The sequence below is a fragment of the Carassius gibelio genome, chromosome A7 (assembly GCF_023724105.1).
Source record: "Carassius gibelio isolate Cgi1373 ecotype wild population from Czech Republic chromosome A7, carGib1.2-hapl.c, whole genome shotgun sequence".
Classification (NCBI taxonomy): Eukaryota; Metazoa; Chordata; class Actinopteri; order Cypriniformes; family Cyprinidae; genus Carassius; species Carassius gibelio.
The window spans coordinates 33,354,888-33,372,385 of record NC_068377.1 but is presented as its reverse complement, the minus strand read 5'-3'; the positions used below and the strand labels follow the sequence as shown (position 1 = coordinate 33,372,385).

Below are 17,498 nucleotides of genomic sequence, written 5' to 3'. Positions count from 1 at the left end.
ATAATTAATCTTACTTACATTCTCTCATGATATTACGTTCTCCTGTGTGGAACAAAACCACATTTGCATGAATAAAAACATCCTGACAAATTTACCAGGAATGAGACAATAAAGTACGTTCTGTTCTATTCTATTCTATAGATATACATTGCATTAGATAGATAGATAGATAGATAGATAGATAGATAGATAGATAGACAGATAGATAGATAGATAGATAGATAGATAGATAGATAGATAGATAGATAATATTGTATTTATGTATTATAATTTAAAAAAAAAAAGTGTATAAAAGGAAATGGAAGTATTTCTTTGTTTCTGTCTTTTTCTTTTTTCTTTTTTTTTTTTTTATTGATAGCAAAGCATTTCAGACATGTTGATAGCAAAAGTCTTTTGAGACCTGGAGCAATAGTAATTAATTGTGTTTAAAGTCACAAACGTGTACAACTTAAAACTGTAAATCAATTTATGTTTTCCAGCCTTACTCACAAAGTGAAAAAACAAAAATGTTTATATATATATATATATATATATATATATATATATATATATATATATATATAATATGCTTTTGTTTCACTTATTGTTGCTCTTATTCCTCTTGTTCATACCCATGAGACTTGGGGGGTGGGGGGGGTGGTTCTAACAACTGGCCGTTCATATGACATCCTGTCCATTGTAAGTGCCTATTCACTCTGACCCTGGCAACACCCAATACAGAAAGGTTAAGACAATAGCCTTTATCACCCTTGCTCTCTTTCTCACTCACATGGGCATTTATTCACTTACCCCTTTTTCTGTTGAGTACTAAAACCTTTGCCCTAGACTCCTTACAAGCAATAATAAGGTGCACGGCTCAGTGGATAGTAGTGTCGCCCGCCCTCCTCCCAGACTGCGATTCTAATCTCTTCCCTCCCAGCAGCCACTTCTTCTGGCAAACTGAATGGAGACCTGTGTGAATAATGTTGCTTTCCTTCAAGTTCCTACTTACCAGTTCAGGAGTGATTTTTGTTAGAAAAAAAAATAGCAATTTTGTATTTCTTTCTTTCTTTCTCTTTTTCACTTCCTGACAGGAAGCTTTTAGCGCTAGCTTTTAGTGGTAGCACTAATACAACAGAATGAAGAGCAAAAGATGCTCATTAGGCTTTTAATTGACACTTTTTTTGTTGGCGTGTTCAAGTCATGTAGGAATAATCGTTGAGTGCACATCAACATCGCTGTGAAGAAACTTTAATAGGAAACTTTCTTTAAGCCAGACTTTCCAAAGAGCATGCGTATCAATTAAAGAATCACAGAGGAAGCAGATTTATTGATCATAATAAGTAGTTGTGAATGTTGACCATTTAGTTTATATGCATTTTGTGTACTTTTGATAAAGAAATGATAAATAATAAATGACTCATTTAGCTGATCTATTACCAGACAGACTTGTACAATGAAACTACATTTCCCATCATTCCCTGTGAAAGCATAATAATGAAAAAGCACATAGATATGACATCAGTTACACAGCTAATGCACATCTTTCATCCAGTGAGTCTGTTTTACTCCAAACAAAATTATATTAGGATAAATATAGTTATGTTTCCGCCATGAATTTCCCTTTTGCCACAAAAGTCTACAGTTTTCTTTTTGTTTTAAAGACACTCATGCATATATTACATACCTTGCATGCAACAGAATTTTTTTATAAAAAAAAAAAAATTAATATTAATATTTACAATACCATAAAAAAGTTGTGGTCTGTAAGGCTTTTGTTTTTTAAAAAGCTTTCTTATGCTTACCAAGCTGCATTTATTTGATCAGAAATACCATAAAAACAGTAGTGACTGACCGATAATTGGTTTTACCGATATTTTGCTGATATTTAAACATTTTTTCATAATCTATTATAATATATAGTTAGAATACTAACTTTCAACACCTTTTTGTTTTTAAAATGACTGAGAGATGACTGAAAATTTTATAAATCTGTTACAAAAACTGTTGGTATCGGTTATTAAAAACGCAATATCGGTCAATCTCTCTGTAATATATTCATGTGATGACATGTTGTGAAAACCATGATGCGGTTTTATTTAATTTTTTCAGGATTTGTTTGCATACATTTTAAACTTTTGTAACATTATAAGTGTCTTTACTGTCATCCTTGATGTGTTCTTTCTGAATAAAAGTATTAATTACTCTTTCTCTCTTTGAGCTGTAATGCTCTTTGTAAGCATTATAAATAGCATTACATTTCCATTATAACAGCAGTTGCATTTAAGCTAGTTGAACAAACATGGCCTCTTTTGTCTTTTCTCTCTTGTTCTCTCAGTCTTTGATTTGACACTCTGAACTTTCTTAGAAAAATATATTACTTTCTATGCTGTTTTTCAGCGGTGTAGGTTTGTTCGCTTCTCATTTGTGTGTTTCTGAATCTGCTCTGAATAGTAACTCGCGCTGGTATAGTGAAGGAGGTAGAGTACACAAGCTCAGGTCGATAAAGGGAAGCAGATGCCAAAATGCTAATTGGTACAGCCTGTGAGTTGCTCTCTTTCTCATCTTCCTCTATAATCTTTTTTTCATCCGCCTCTTTTTGATCTTTGGCTTACAGTAGGAGAATGAAAATAGGGAGTTTTATTGGCCTCTTTCCTAAGTCTTCCTGAAACATTTCCATGATTGGAACAATGCATTCAGAGACCTTGTCTGCTTCTGAAGATTTATGTTAACGTCAGATTTAAGTTGTTCGATAAAACATCAATATTTTATAACCGAGCCTGATCCTTTTGGGTGGGTTCCAGTGTTGCACATCTTTATTACATATCTCTTTTCTCTTTGAAGGACAAGTGTATGTTTTTCTTTCGAATATTTGAAATAGGTACATAGAAAAAAAAATCACTGTGAAAAGCATCACGCTTAAGCTTCACTCTGGAAAGAATCAGACAGTAGTTATGGTTTCTTTCATGCTGTTGATTTAACATCTACAGTCTATAAAATGTTATGGCCTGGGGTTGCAAGTTTCAACCCTGCAACCAATGAAACACCAATGTGCTACTGACCCGTACAACATTTAGCAAAGTAACCGCAGTTTCCGTACCGTAGCTCTGTTAGTACACATGCACAGAACAGGCGTCTGTTCAATGTACGTGTAACGGAAAAAATGTCGGAAAATATTTGCAATATGCCTCTTAAAACATTCCCTGTTGAATGTTAGAACAACATTCAGCAAATGTTTTTGTGACATTTATAAATGTAAGTTAATTAGGGTTGCATTGTGTACTACTATATTAAAAGGTACTGAAAGTACATTACACTTATTCAGTTTCTTTATTTCAGAATTTATGTACAGGTTAGAGGACATGATTATTATATTTTGTATAAAATTATTTGTATTAAATTATGCACTTCAAAAGTTTGTGTTTAGATTTTAATTGTTCTTTAGAAATGTGGCTTATGCTCACAAAGACTGCATTAAAAAAATTACATTAAAAACAGTAATATATTGAAATATTTTTTTTCAATTTTAAATGTTTTCTATTTAAATGAATTTTAAAATTGAATTCATTCCTGTGATTTAAAGCTGAATATTCAGTATCATTACTCCAGTCTTCAGTGTCACAGGATCCTTCAGAAGTCAATGTATTATGCTGATTTGGTGCTCAGGAAACATTTCTTATTACCATCGATGTAGAAAACAGTTGTGTTTTTTGCATTATTTATTTATTTGACAGTCCGATTTAGAAAGCAGAGCTGTTCAGATCATGTGTTATTTAAAAGACATTATGGGATGTGATACATTTTTTGTAAAAGGAGCATGACACTTCACCCCAGAGTGCTCCAGGGTGTGTGTCCTTGTATTGTAAGTATACTGTAAGTTGCTCAGATAAAAGGTACACATAGTAAGCTAACCGTGATCAACATCAAGATTGTAAAAACCTCCAGATCTCCACCTTTTTCTGTGGATCATGTGTGGTGGGTCAGGTAACCTTACCGCACCTCTGGCCCTCCTTTAGTTAAACAGAGCGTAGTCCGGGCTCTCTGTGGCTCTTTTGTGTGTGTGAAAGGGCTTTAGTGTGTGAATAGGGTTGAGGTGGGTGAATGGGGCTAGCTGTGTCTCTCCATCTGTCTATCAGAGAGGGCTCTCATTACTCTTTAGCTTCCTGAAATGATCCATATTTCAAAGTCACGTCATCCTGCGTTGATGTGTGAATGCACAGGTCTTCATTTTCTTTTCCGCGAGGCTTTTTATACCTGCCAAGAGGGAAGAAAAGGAGCGAGAGGGAAGCGTACAGGCTTGGAAAGAGCACACTTGCTCTTTGTTATGTGACCCGAAAAACATACAGTCTGTGTATTCACACGCACACACACATGTTCTCTCTGGCACGTTTAGACATTTATCTACCCGTGTGCTCTTGAACTGTCCTTTATATTGCACTGCACAATATGTTTCGCTCCTTGTATAAAAATTGGTTACTCGAATTTAGTTAAGGCACATTTTCCTCTCAAATTGTCATTACCTTAATAAAAAAGAAATGGTGGTATTTCATGAACTGCCTCTAAATGATGCTGATTCAAAAAGAAATTAAAGAAAGTTAATATAATAAGTAATAAGTGAGATTTTTATGGCTTTCATGTAAAAATATATACATTTTTAAATTATTATTTTATATTTTAAATAAAATGTTCTTATGGTTATGGGAATTTAGGTGGAAAATATTTTTTAGATATTTGTCAGTGCAAATAATATAAATGGCCTAAATTGGAGCTTCGTTTCTATATATAATTCCCTGTTTTCTCTCATAGTAAATCAAATAGAGAAATATATAAAAATATATATACATCTATGTTGATTGCAAAACTTTATTGCAAAAACTTTACACACAAAATAAAAAATGGCATTTCATTGATATTGGAAAAACAAGTAATTTGCTAAATATTGCAGCCTACTGGAGTGTGCTGGACCTTTTTGGCCATGGTTTTGTTTTTAATATTTTTGAAATGTGACATTTCATGAGCTTCACTTAGAAATTATTCACTGCAGGTTTTTGAGCTGTTTTTATTTATTTATCTTTTATTTTATGCTCAGCAAAGACTGTTTTCCCTCCTGAATGATCATTAATTACTCCAATAACTCTGCTGTAGATCGTACACCTTTTTATCTCATGAGCTTTTTCTCTTTTTTTTTGCATCTCTCACTTCAGCTGTGGAGTTCATATGTGTAGTGTGAAGTCATTGCCAGCGCTGTTGAGCTAGTTAAATATTTAATATGTGCCTGACACTTTCTCTGTACAGGGTTCAGGTACTGAATCCCTCAGCTTTGACGTTTGTGTGCGTGTTCAATACACACATGCACCGGAGCTCCCACTTCCCACAGAGACTGCTGAATATTTCACTGGTGCACTGTGCCCTTTGATGCCTGCTTTAATCCTTCATGGCGCTCTGCAGGAGGAGCTCTCGGGGGACGTGTGTGTGTGTGTGTGTGTGTGTGTGCACACACGTGTATGTGTCGGATGTGTTTTAATGAGCCATATTTTTTTTTTTTTATGAAAACTACAGTTGGGTCATGTCTGATGTTGTTTTTTCTTTCACCTCTCCCGAATACCCACAACCGGTATTTTTAGAGTAAAAAATGTATATGTTTTTTCTTGTTCAGTTCCTGTATTGTTCACTTGTTCAGTTTCCTTTCTTTTGTAAGAGTGATTGTACCTTTCATCACCTCAGTTTCTGAAATGTTAAGACATGTAGTTGACACTGTAAAACACTGAATTTGGAGATCATGTTACAAAGACTGTGATTGCACCTGGTATTTACGTCTGTCTTACGTCATCCGATTTTATTTTTATGTATACATACATATATACATTGTTTGTCGTTAATTACGTCAAATTTTTTAACGCATTTCACGCATGCGCAGTGTGACAAATTATTCAGGTCAGGAAAGTCTCGTCGATCTCTGAATTCTCAAGAGAGTAAAAAACAGCGGCGAGCGCCGCGACGAAAACACCAAAGAAGCTTAAGGTTTTACCCCATTTACTCTCAAATACATTCATGCCAAGCTCGATAAACAGAGACGACTTTGGTAGTTGATACGCTGGAGCTTCTTCCTGTTATAGCGTCCTGTGTTTCACACTGCGCATGCGCAGAGCGCCTACATGCAATGCAGCGGAAATTACAGCTGTTTGGAAAAGCATATGCACTTTTACTTGGTTTTACTGGCACTTGAAGCCTTCAGAACGTGAAAATATCGATCCTAAAGTATTGTGGCAGAGCAAATGAACACCTCCCAAAAACAAGAGTGCCCGGAGTGCAGAGGGCACATGTTTGTGTTTCTGAGTTCATTCTTTCGAGTTTCTCTATGCATAATTTCATAGATATGTGGCTATATTTAACCACTGGTTCACCTAAAACTCTTACACTATCTGTAGTTAAATGGCATGGTTTGATATAGTGCTCAGGTAAATTTGATCTAAGTAAATGTTAAACTTTTGAAATTCAGAAAAAAAGAACCACATATTGATGAATCAATACATGAAAATTATGTATCTGTGTCCTGTTAATTATCTTTTGGTATGCATTTCAGAAAAAAAAAATGGTTAGGATTCAGGTGTAATTGCAAATAGTGATTAATCATGATTAATCCACTGAAAATTCTGATTAATTTGATTAAAATTTTTAATCATTTGACAGCCCTAATTTTTACATTTTGTTAAATGTAAATTTTCAGTGTGTATATATATATATATATATATATATATATATATATATATATATATATATATATATATATATATATATATATATATATATATATATATATTTTATAAACAACAAAATATAATATAATATACATGTATAAACCGTAAATAAATAAAAAATATTTTAAGTCTTATTGAAATATTTTTAGATCTTAAAAGTAACAATATCAAATGTAAAAATTATATATAAATATTAACACTTTTCTTTTTTACTTTAAGTTTTATAATATAGTAGTATTTTGTATTATTTTTATTGTCACCTTTTGTCTTTTATATTTATTTATATTCATGCAATCATTTTAATATGATGAGTGGTTAAGTGGTTTTAAGTGGTTTTAATTTGGATTTAAGTTTAGCTTGTCACTCCACTGTTTAAACTGAGCAACCATTTTATAACTCTAAAGCAAACAATTGTATCTAAAAATTTGAAATCAGGTTTATTTTATTTTGTTTTCCATATTTAAATTAAGTATAATTTTATTTATATAAAAACTCATTTCTGTCATCTTTAGACATTGTTTTTTATAGACCCCCTAGGAAATTGCTGTTTTAATTTTATTGTAAACAAAATAGCAATTTAATTTATGTTTAGGGTTTATTATTTAGTGTCCCGCTCTCTCCCTGAGGACTGCGACGTCTTAGTGCCCCACGGTTAAACATCTATCCCTCTGCACTCCTGTTGTCCTCCAGGACTTCTATAAACGCTGTCGTTCCCTCGCCCTCTGCCCGCATCCATCCATTACAGTCCTACACAGGTCGTTATCAGCATCCCAAACAGAGAAAGACCCCACTATTAGTGCCCCACGTCTCCTCCCCTAGGTTAACCTGCGAGTGGCCTTGGGCCGAGGGGTCATTTATCAGGGTGCGGTGCATTGGGTATCATTACAGTGGGACTCTGGGTGCTTGATAAAATAAAGATGAGTGCTTTGAAACAGGGCATTACACGTGTGTGGGGATAGATACATATACTGTCCAGTCGGGTCGCCCCCCCTCGGGACAAATAAAACCCCTATTAACATCCAACCCTTCATTGCGTTTGACAGCAGAATCATTAGTTGAGCTGTGTGCTGCAGTGACAGTGAGGTGAGGGAGCAGATGAATGGAGCTCTCTCTGGAGACTGCTCTGTGCTGGATCACTGTCACATGACCCGTCTTTCACTTCCTCACACTTCCTGCAGCTGCTCTCATGCTTTCCCACCTTTTGCTTTTCCTTCCTTCCTTTCTTCCCATTTCCTCTCCCCCTTTTTCCTCTGCTTCTCTATTGATGCCGTACCCCTTTTATGATTTCTGTTCCCTCCTTCATTCCTTCCTCTTTCTTTTTTTTTCCCTTTCTGTAATTTTTTCATTTTTGGTTTTTGGTTTTCTATCCTATGTTCATCCTTTCGTCCTTTACTTCCTTTTAAATTTTTTTCTTTTTTAATTGATTGCTCCAGTATCGCTTTCTTTCTTTCTTCTGTCCTTCCTCTCCTTCTATCTTCTTTCTTTTCATTTTTTTATTCCTGTTCCTGACACTTTTTTCCGCCTTCTCTTTGTTTTTCTTCTCCCTCTCTTTTCCTCCTTTTCATCCTTTTACTTTCGCACCTTTCCTATCACCTTTTTTTCGACCCCACTATCTTCCTTCTTTCCTTATTTTCTCCCTTCCTTTGTCCCTTCCTTTTTCATTCTTTTCTTCTTTCTCTTGGTCCTTCCATCCTTCCTTACTACTTCTTCTTCCTTACTTTCTGCTTTCCTTTCTCTCTTCCGTCTTTCTTGTTTTTGTTTTCCTCCTTGTTCATTCTTCCTCCTCCCTTCTTCTGTTCTTTCTCTTCCTCTTTTTTCCTTTGCTCCTTTTCGACATACTCTTCCTCTTTCCTTTCTTTCTCCAACTCTTTTCATGCTCTCACCCTTTTTTCTTTTATCATTCTTCCTACTTTCATTCCATTATTAATCTACCTCTTCTTCTCTTAATCATTTCTTCCTTGCTTCCTTCTTGCTCTAGTCATCTCTTCCCTTTTGTCGACCTCTGTTACTCCATCTCATCTTCCGCACACATTCCCCTTCTTTCTTTCTCTTCTTTCTTCTTTCTCTCCTGTCCAACACTACCACTGTTCTCTTCCCGAAGCTCTTCCATTGTTTGTCATCTGAAGCAGATTAATGGTGTGTCCGATGTATATCACACTTAGGTTTCTGATCTTAATGCAGTGCTCCACACGGCCGAACAAAAGCCACATGAACCTGCGTGCATCGTGTGAATACAAGCTCCCACATTCACCTCCGAGTCTATTAAACACAGATTCTCTGAATAACATCAGATTGTCTTACCAGAGGAAGGCAGATTTCTCCCCTGACCTGAACTCTACCCTTTCATAACACGCTGTAATCCATAACACGAGTGACCCACCCTGCAGGAATCAAAGCATTTGATTACCTTTAATTCACTGATGCACTCAGGAGAAACACACTTTTCCCATTCTGCCGGCAGTTTCTTAGGCCATGGCTGGGTCAGACCGCAAAGTCTGGTGCACTTTTTAACAGTGTAAACGGTTCAAGCAGGAGCTCTTGCTGAGTGTGGGTGGAAGGTTTGTGTTCATAAGCTCTATGGACTTTCCTTTGTAATGGTGGAGGAGGTAAACCTTCAGGAAGACGTGGTGCTGTGGCGTGGGTCAGAGGAGCGCTGTTTGTTTTGTCTGTTTTATTCGCAGGCCTCTGACCTTTGCATTGCTCGGTGTGTAATGTCCTGCTGCCCGACAGCTGGAGCTAGAATACTCCATCCGTTCCTCACACATGAACAGAGAGCAGTATATGAGGAGACAGAGAGGCTGTGTGTGATGATCGAACTCACTGGGGTTGACACAGAAGGCCATCTGAGGACAAACAATGATCAATATATATAATATTTAATGACAATAATATTTAATTTTTGAAGAACAGACTGAGGGTATTCACTTCTGTAAGCTATTGTGTAAACAGGGCAGTTTGAGAGTCACACCTGTTCCAGAAATGCTGTGTATTTATATTCTCTGTGTAAATGTAGCCTAAATGTCGTAAGTAATATTACATACTATAAGACCATTAGCGTAAATGAAGTTGGCATATAAATATTTTTTTGCACTACAAAATCATTTTATAGCATGCTAATGAATTCTACATACCACTCTGTACTGAACCTTGAAACGTTTAAAAGTTTTGAATTATAATTAATTTGTCATAGTACTAATAATTATTCTGTAGACTGTAGGACTGTGCAGGAACAGTTTATCCAGTACTTGCTTTTCTTTTCCTAATCATATTATATGGACCCTTATTATTAATTATTTGTATCAATTAAAAATTTATATTTTTTATCAGTATTCAACATTTCGAAGCGAGACCTGCTTGATCTTAATGCTATCATTTTAATATTATATTTATGCATTTTTTATAGATAATAAAAGCTCTTAAAAGAACAACAACTATTATTATTATTATTATTATTATTAGAAGCTTTAAAATAATAATAATTTTGTATTTATTTTGTATTATTTTAATCAATTAGATATTTTTATCAATTTTCAAAATGTTGTAGTAAGACCTATATTATATTATATCATCGAGTATAGTATATTGTATTAATTTGTATTTTTTTTTTGTATTTTAAATTGAAAGCTCTTAAAACCACACACACACACACACACACACACACACACACACATATATATATATATATATGGTTTTTTATATGGTTTTATAACAAAACAAATTATCCCGAGTACATAATCTTACTTCATAGTTATATGAGACTTTTCATAGTTGAAACTTCTCTCAATCTTAATTTCTTTTTTTTTTTTTTTGAAGAACTGGAATTATTATATGTGGACTTAATTTTCAATTTCAAAACTAAATTATATTTTGAGCACAGTGATGAAAAAACAATCATTGCAATCATTATTCATCTGTATGCATCAGAACTGTGCACATGGTTGTTTCTGACATTGTGCAGATGGTGGACCAGTGAGAGTACTATCTAATCTGGTGCGCCGGTGTAGCCGGATCACATCCCGTCCTCAGATCTCCCCCTCAAAACACACGCACATACTCGCACCTCTGTACAGTATAATAAGACCTATGTGCTTGGGTCCACTGAGGAAACAAGCATTCCTTTATATGACCGGGATGTCATTAATCTTTATGGAGGTTAACAAATGCACTCGCATGGAAGGTGTATTTCATTCACAGACACTAACAATAGGGCCATTGTGCAGTCTGGTCTTCCAGCGTCCACACCAAACACTACACAGTATGAATGAATGTTGTGTTTTCTGGACAATATATTTATTTGAGAAGATTATTTGAAATCCGTTCAGGTCATGAGATATAGGTTAGATTTACACTAAACTATCTTTGTTCCTCGCTGTGCCCTCATGGGTTTTTTTTAAGTCAATTTTACAGGATTTTTCCACGAAAGCTCCATTTTGCGCAGTGTCTGTGACAAATTGCTGCCGCAGCGCAGAATGGTCTGGTTCACTATGAGTTATGTCAAATTTTACTCCCCCCAAGGCACATTTCTGCTTGTTCTCACCACAGGGATGTAACGCAATACAGCCTTGTCAGCTTAACATACTCATTTTCCTACACATTTCTTGACAATTTTGTATAAATCTGTTCACTTTCTTGCAGAGTTTGGTTCCTTGTTAAAGAAACAACACCTTAAGACCTCTGTAAAATCCCTTTTTACTCGTCGAGATCGAGATTGAACGACTGCAGGAAGCGTTTTATATGTGTCAGGTCTCCCCTCCGCCCAACCGCTGTTCAATAATCATTCGTGGCTGTCACTGTGGCGGCCTCTGACTGTAACAAACCTTATCGATGTTTCACAGCCCGGTTAAATTCAATACAAAAAAAATGCTAGAGGTAAATTAGTCAAAAATAGCACCTACTACAACCTTCCTGCTTCTCTCTCTTTCTGTTTCACTCTATTATAAAATGTACAACTGTTTGGTAACAACTCTCTTAATTTTATCATCCTACTTATGGAAATTGTTTAATTAACATAAATTTACAGCATGCATCATGGGATAATATAATTTCTATTAATTAAAAAAAACTAATATATTAATTATATTGACATAGATAGATACTGTTATTGTGACATAAACTTGTACTTATTTTACTAGTTTACTAGTTTCCCAAACTGTAATGCCAGATTAAAATATGTGAAATCTGAATCAACATTGAAACATGAAATATAACTACTATTAGCACCCCTCCAACCATTAGTTTGCTATGAGCGAGAGACAGAAGCTCAAACATAAAACCATGCCCTCTATTCAATATTCCCCTTCAAATGGAAATACGTCACTACACTGAAATAAAGTCGGAAACAACTTCCGGTTCACGTGTACTTTAATATAAAAATATGACTGTGTAATTTTTCCCATAATCTTTATTTATTGCAGAACAACTACACAAAACTACAATTGCAATGTAAACATTAACAGAATTTTTACCACATTTTCCCGAGAAGTCTCTGGTGTAAAGGCATAACAGCAGTATACTTTGCGGAAAAGCGGAAGCTAGCTGACGTCATTGTGAAAAGGGTGTATTTTATTCACATTAGTAACTGTAATAAAATTACATTCATTTAAAATGTAACGCATTACTGCGTTATCAGGAAAAGTACCGTATGCAAAAATACATCATGATGAGGAAAAAAACATATATAAGTCACACTGGACTATAAGTCGCATTTATTTAGAACCAAGAACCAAGAGAAAACATTACCTTCTCCAGCCGCGAGAGGGCGCTCTATGTTTTCAGTGTAGGCTACAGGAGCACTGAGCAGCATAGAGCGCCCTCTGGCGGCTGGAGAAGGTAATGTTTTCTCTTGGTTCGTTTCTCTCGGTTAATGTCAAATTAATTTTGATAAATAAGTCGCACCTCACTGTAAGTCGCAGGACCAGCCAAACTATGAAAAGAAGTGTGACTTATAGTCCGGAAAATACGGTAATTAGAATACAGTTATGTGTTACTGTGTCATGCATTATACCCAACTCTTGATTATAATATGTTTTCATTGCATATATGAATATTTTACATTTGTTTATATAAATACGATTTATTTTCAGTAAAATATTTCTCACATTGCTCCATGTTTTTTTTTTCTATCATGTAAATAACATGAAACTGCTTAATATTACAGCACCTGCACAAATAGATCTATTATGGTAAAAAAAAAAAAAAAAAAAAAAACACTGCACAATCTCTATCCGTTTACTTATATCCATCATCATACTGCAAGCCCAAATATGTAGCGCTGTTGGGCTTTGCTAAAAGCTTTTCATCATGCAACATGTCCTGCGCTGTCTGTAATTTTCTATAAAGAGTGCTAGACTTCCTTTTCTGATGATTTCCACAGACAGTGATTAGTGTTTTTCACCAGACCTGGGACAAATGGACGCTCAATTTATCATCGCTATCAGACCCTCAGCTTGACACAAACATATAGATGTATAAATACGTACACGTACAAGCACGGGCTCATTTTTCACATTATTTCATTTGGGCGCCTTACCTACATTAACCCCGTTGCTTTATTTGAGCTATCGATCCATAGCAGTCATGGGAGAGGGGGCTGTTTGCTCTCTACGGCTGCATCTCCCGTAGAATTTGCATTTATTATGTCAGCCTGCAGTGAAGCCCTTCTTATTTCACACTTTGAAGCCTCCTCCAGGGATGGATGGAGGAAAGAAGCTCACTTTGACAGGTTAAGATTGTTTCTCCACATCTGCCGTCAGCTGTCATTTTAAACGGCGCGTGTACGTCTCTGTCCCGCCACATGGACGGATGCATGTGCAGTGCTTATAAATGTGTTTTTCTGTGTCTCCCCGCAGGACGCCATGGTTTAATGGCTGGGGTTTTAACCTGCCCAGGGGACAGTCCCTGCTCGATAAGTGGAACCTCATCCCAGAGGGCATCGATATTCTCATGACCCATGGGCCGCCCCTCGGTGAGTTCAATTAACCAATCCTAATGGAGTTCCATCCAATTATTCAAATGCTTGAGAAAACATTAAATGGCTTTTGCATGAAGCTTGATGTCATGCTTGTCAAGAAACCCGTCAAATGTAGTTATAGGAAAAGGAAAGAGTGACAATTTTTACATAAAGTAATATCTATCATCAGAGCATTTTATTAACACTTTAACCATAAAAACACATTTTTCATTACTTAAAATAAGCATTACCTGAAATAAAATAAAACATTAAAAGGCATATTTTATTTCAGGTATTTTTCAAAGCAATATTTTTTTTTTTCTGTAGTATTAGTTGCTCAAATGTAAACTTAAAAAAAAAAACTGTTTAAACAAGCAAAGAAAAATTAAATAAAAAAATGACAAAACGATACAACAAAATTACCAAAACTTTAACTTAAGTCTGTCCTCAGAGCAGGGTTATTATTTTCAATTTAAACAAAAACAAAAAAAAACATAACCATAAAAAACAAAACATTTAATTAGTTGAAATTTTTATAATTATTATTATTATTATTCGCTTAAAGTACAAACTTTAAAACTTAATAAAAACATATTTAAAAGAAAACAAATAAAAAGAGAACCACCAACAAAATGACTACAGTTTTAACTCAAAACAATAACAGAAAATATGAAAATATAATTTCATTCAAAATATTAACTAAAACAATAAAATATATAAAACAATTAAATAAAAAAATTTGTGTCAAGCAACACCTTAGAGTTGTTTTCTAACTGATTGACTTATTTTTTAAGCTTTAGGTTAAAAGCGCAAATGACTGGACATGAGTCACAATCTGAGCTGTTTTTCCTCTGAGATTAGAAACTGATTTAGTGTGTGTGTGTGTGTGTGTGTGTGTGTGTGTGTGTGTGTGTGTGTGTGTGTGTGTGTAGGTTTTAGGGACTGGGTACCGAAGGAGCTGCAAAGAGTTGGGTGTGTTGAGCTGTTAAACACAGTCCAGAGGAGAGTCCGGCCCAAACTCCACGTCTTCGGAGGAATTCATGAAGGTCAGTAACCACAAAAACACATAGCCACTGCTATATATAAATAAATAAAAAACATGAGTCATCATGCACTCCTGTGATTTCCATGGTTGAAGGATGTCACAATAAAGACTACAGAAAGGAGGCTAGAAATATTGCAGTGTGGCTTTGATGTAACAGTTACACAGGTCACTTTTGGTTACCAATATCCCTATATTTTATCTTTTTGAGCCGACCAGTATCCCTGCATGATAAGCTAGAGCACAGCTGATGAATCTTTGAAAATGATATCTAATGCAGGCTTAAAATATACTCTACTATTCAAAAGTTGTGATTTATGTAAATGTAATTTATTCCTGTGATGTAAAGCTGTATTTTCAGCATCATTGCTCCAGTCTTCAGTGTCACATGATCCTTCAGAAATCACTCTAATATGCTGATTTGCTGCTCAAGAAACATTTCTTATTAATAATAATGTGGAAAACAGTTGTGCTGCTTAATATTTTTGTGGAAACTGTGATACATTTTTTCAGGATTCTTTAAATAGAAAGTTAAGAAGAATTATCTGGAACCAAAATCTTTTGAGAAATAGTACTGTAGTACAGTATATTATGTTGTATGTTTGTAACAGAAATTATTTGATCTTTCCTTTTAGAGATTCAGAGTCTCAGAACAGCATTATCTGCATCGGCACAAACATAAACCCCATAAGCAGTATAGGATATAAATGTATATGGATATGAGTTGCATTTTAACACCAGATTTGGCTACAAGTTCAACCCAGTACTGAGGGAAAAGGAGATCTGCCTTTGGGTTCATCTTCAGACTGTTGCACAAACGTATTAAACAGCACAACTGTTTTCAACATGGATATTAATAAGAAATGATACTTGAGCAGCAATTCAGCATTTTATTATGATTTCTGAAGGATCATGTGACACTGAACACTGGAGCATGCTGAAAATACAGTTTTACATCTCACAAATAACATATAATATATTAACAGAGAAAGCAGCTACTTTTAAACCGTAATAAAGTTTCACAATAGTGGTGCTTTTACTGTAGTTTAGTGTAGTTCTGGTGAGTTTAATAGCCTTAAAAATCTTTAAAAAAGAGAAGTCATGAGTTTGAAACGGTTTCATTTTTGGATTAATTTTTCCTTTAAAGAGATAGTTCACCCAAAAATAAAAATGACCCCATGATTTACTCACCCTCAAGCTATCCTAGTTGTATATGTCTTTCTTATTTCAGACGAATGCAATCGGAGTAATATTAAAAAATGTCTTGGTGCTTCCAAACTTTATAATGACAGTGAATGGATGTTGAGATTTGGAAGCAAAATAAAGTGCCTCAATCCATCATAAAAAGTGCTCCACATGGCACTGGGGGATTAATAAAAGCCTTCTGAAGCGAAGTGATACGTTTGTGTAAAATTTAATTAACCCTAATCTCTATCTTCCTTTTAAACCGAAGAGGAGAGAGCGAAACAAAACACCAATCATTAGAAATGCAAAACGAGGACATGTAAAGAAGAAAGTTGGAGGATTTCATATCGATATACGCCAAGAGGAGACTGGTTTTTCCATTGCTGTAAACAAAACTTCTAGTAGATTTTACACTATGCCTATGTCACCGGCTGGGACACCACTTTCTCGTGAACACATGTACGATGTTTAGTGAAAGCTAGAAATTACGGTCCTGACCCCCATTCACTGCCATTATAATGCTTAGAAGAGCCAGGATGTTTTTTTTATATAACTCTGATTGCATTCGTCATTCATCTACATGTAGGATGCCTTGAGGTAGAGTAAATCAAGGGGTAATTTTCCCTTTTGGGTGAACTATCTCTAAGTTTGGCATATGAATGTTGACTCCTCCGTCTCTCATTTCCTGTAGGTTACGGCATTATGACAGACGGGTACACGACATTCATCAACGCCTCGACCTGTACCGTCAGCTTTCAACCCACCAACCCTCCCATCGTGTTCGACCTCCCGAACCCCCCCAGCTCTTGAGACGCCCGCAAGCATCACCATATTCTCCTTTTCTCCTTACGTTTTCTAACAATACTTTGGAAAAAAAAAATAGTTGAATGTTTCTTTTAGAATCGCCAGTCTTTTGCTAAAAGATTCAGTGGAAGATTTCTGATGACGGACGGGATAATGCCGGTGTCGCGTACAGATGTGCTGAACAATCTTATGAATAGATCTGATTAAATCTGTATGATAATAAGCTTTGTGAATTTGTAAAATTGTCACTCTTTTTTTGGTCAATATTCAAAGTTGGTATGGGATGCCATTGTTCATTTTGTATATTCTTTTTCAGGATAATTAAGCTTTCTTTTAGCTGACAGGGATAATGCCTTAAACTAGCTTTAAGTTCCCCCAGCTGGAGCCCCTTCTTTCTGCTAGCGAAGAGAAAGCGTCATATTTATTGTTTTTATCCAAAACTAACGGGATTTCTATTTTTTTTTTTTTTTTTTTGCATTCGAAGAACACTTTCTTACAAGTGCAGAGAAGACATGGATGCATTTTAACTCATGTGTATTCTGGAGCGCCTCATTCTGCATAGAAATTGGAAAATGTCTTAAAATATGAGTATATCTATATGTATGTGTGTAAGCTGTAAAATCTCTAAGTATAATTGTCTTTGTTCTAAGCCTCTTGAAGAATATAATTTTGCCTGTAAGTGATGATTTAAAGTGTGTAAAGCGCACACATGCTCTTTTCTGTTTTCATGAAATGTTCCTCTGAAGCTCATTCAGTGTTGCCTACTTCGTACAGCGTATTG

The 17,498-nt window shown here is 35.2% G+C and overlaps 1 protein-coding gene across 1 annotated transcript in view; it reads left to right on the top strand.

Annotated features, from left to right (window-relative positions):
• The window catches only part of LOC128017318 (metallophosphoesterase MPPED2), a 49,152-nt gene extending 32,212 nt beyond the window's left edge, over window positions 1-16,940 (top strand). The window contains exons 5-7 of the mRNA XM_052602648.1: window positions 13,586-13,701; window positions 14,619-14,732; window positions 16,605-16,940. Coding sequence (XP_052458608.1) covers window positions 13,586-13,701; window positions 14,619-14,732; window positions 16,605-16,723 — 349 coding nt within the window. The 3' untranslated portion in view covers window positions 16,724-16,940. The remainder of the gene's footprint in view (window positions 1-13,585; window positions 13,702-14,618; window positions 14,733-16,604) is intronic.
• Window positions 16,941-17,498: the final 558 nt, after the last annotated feature.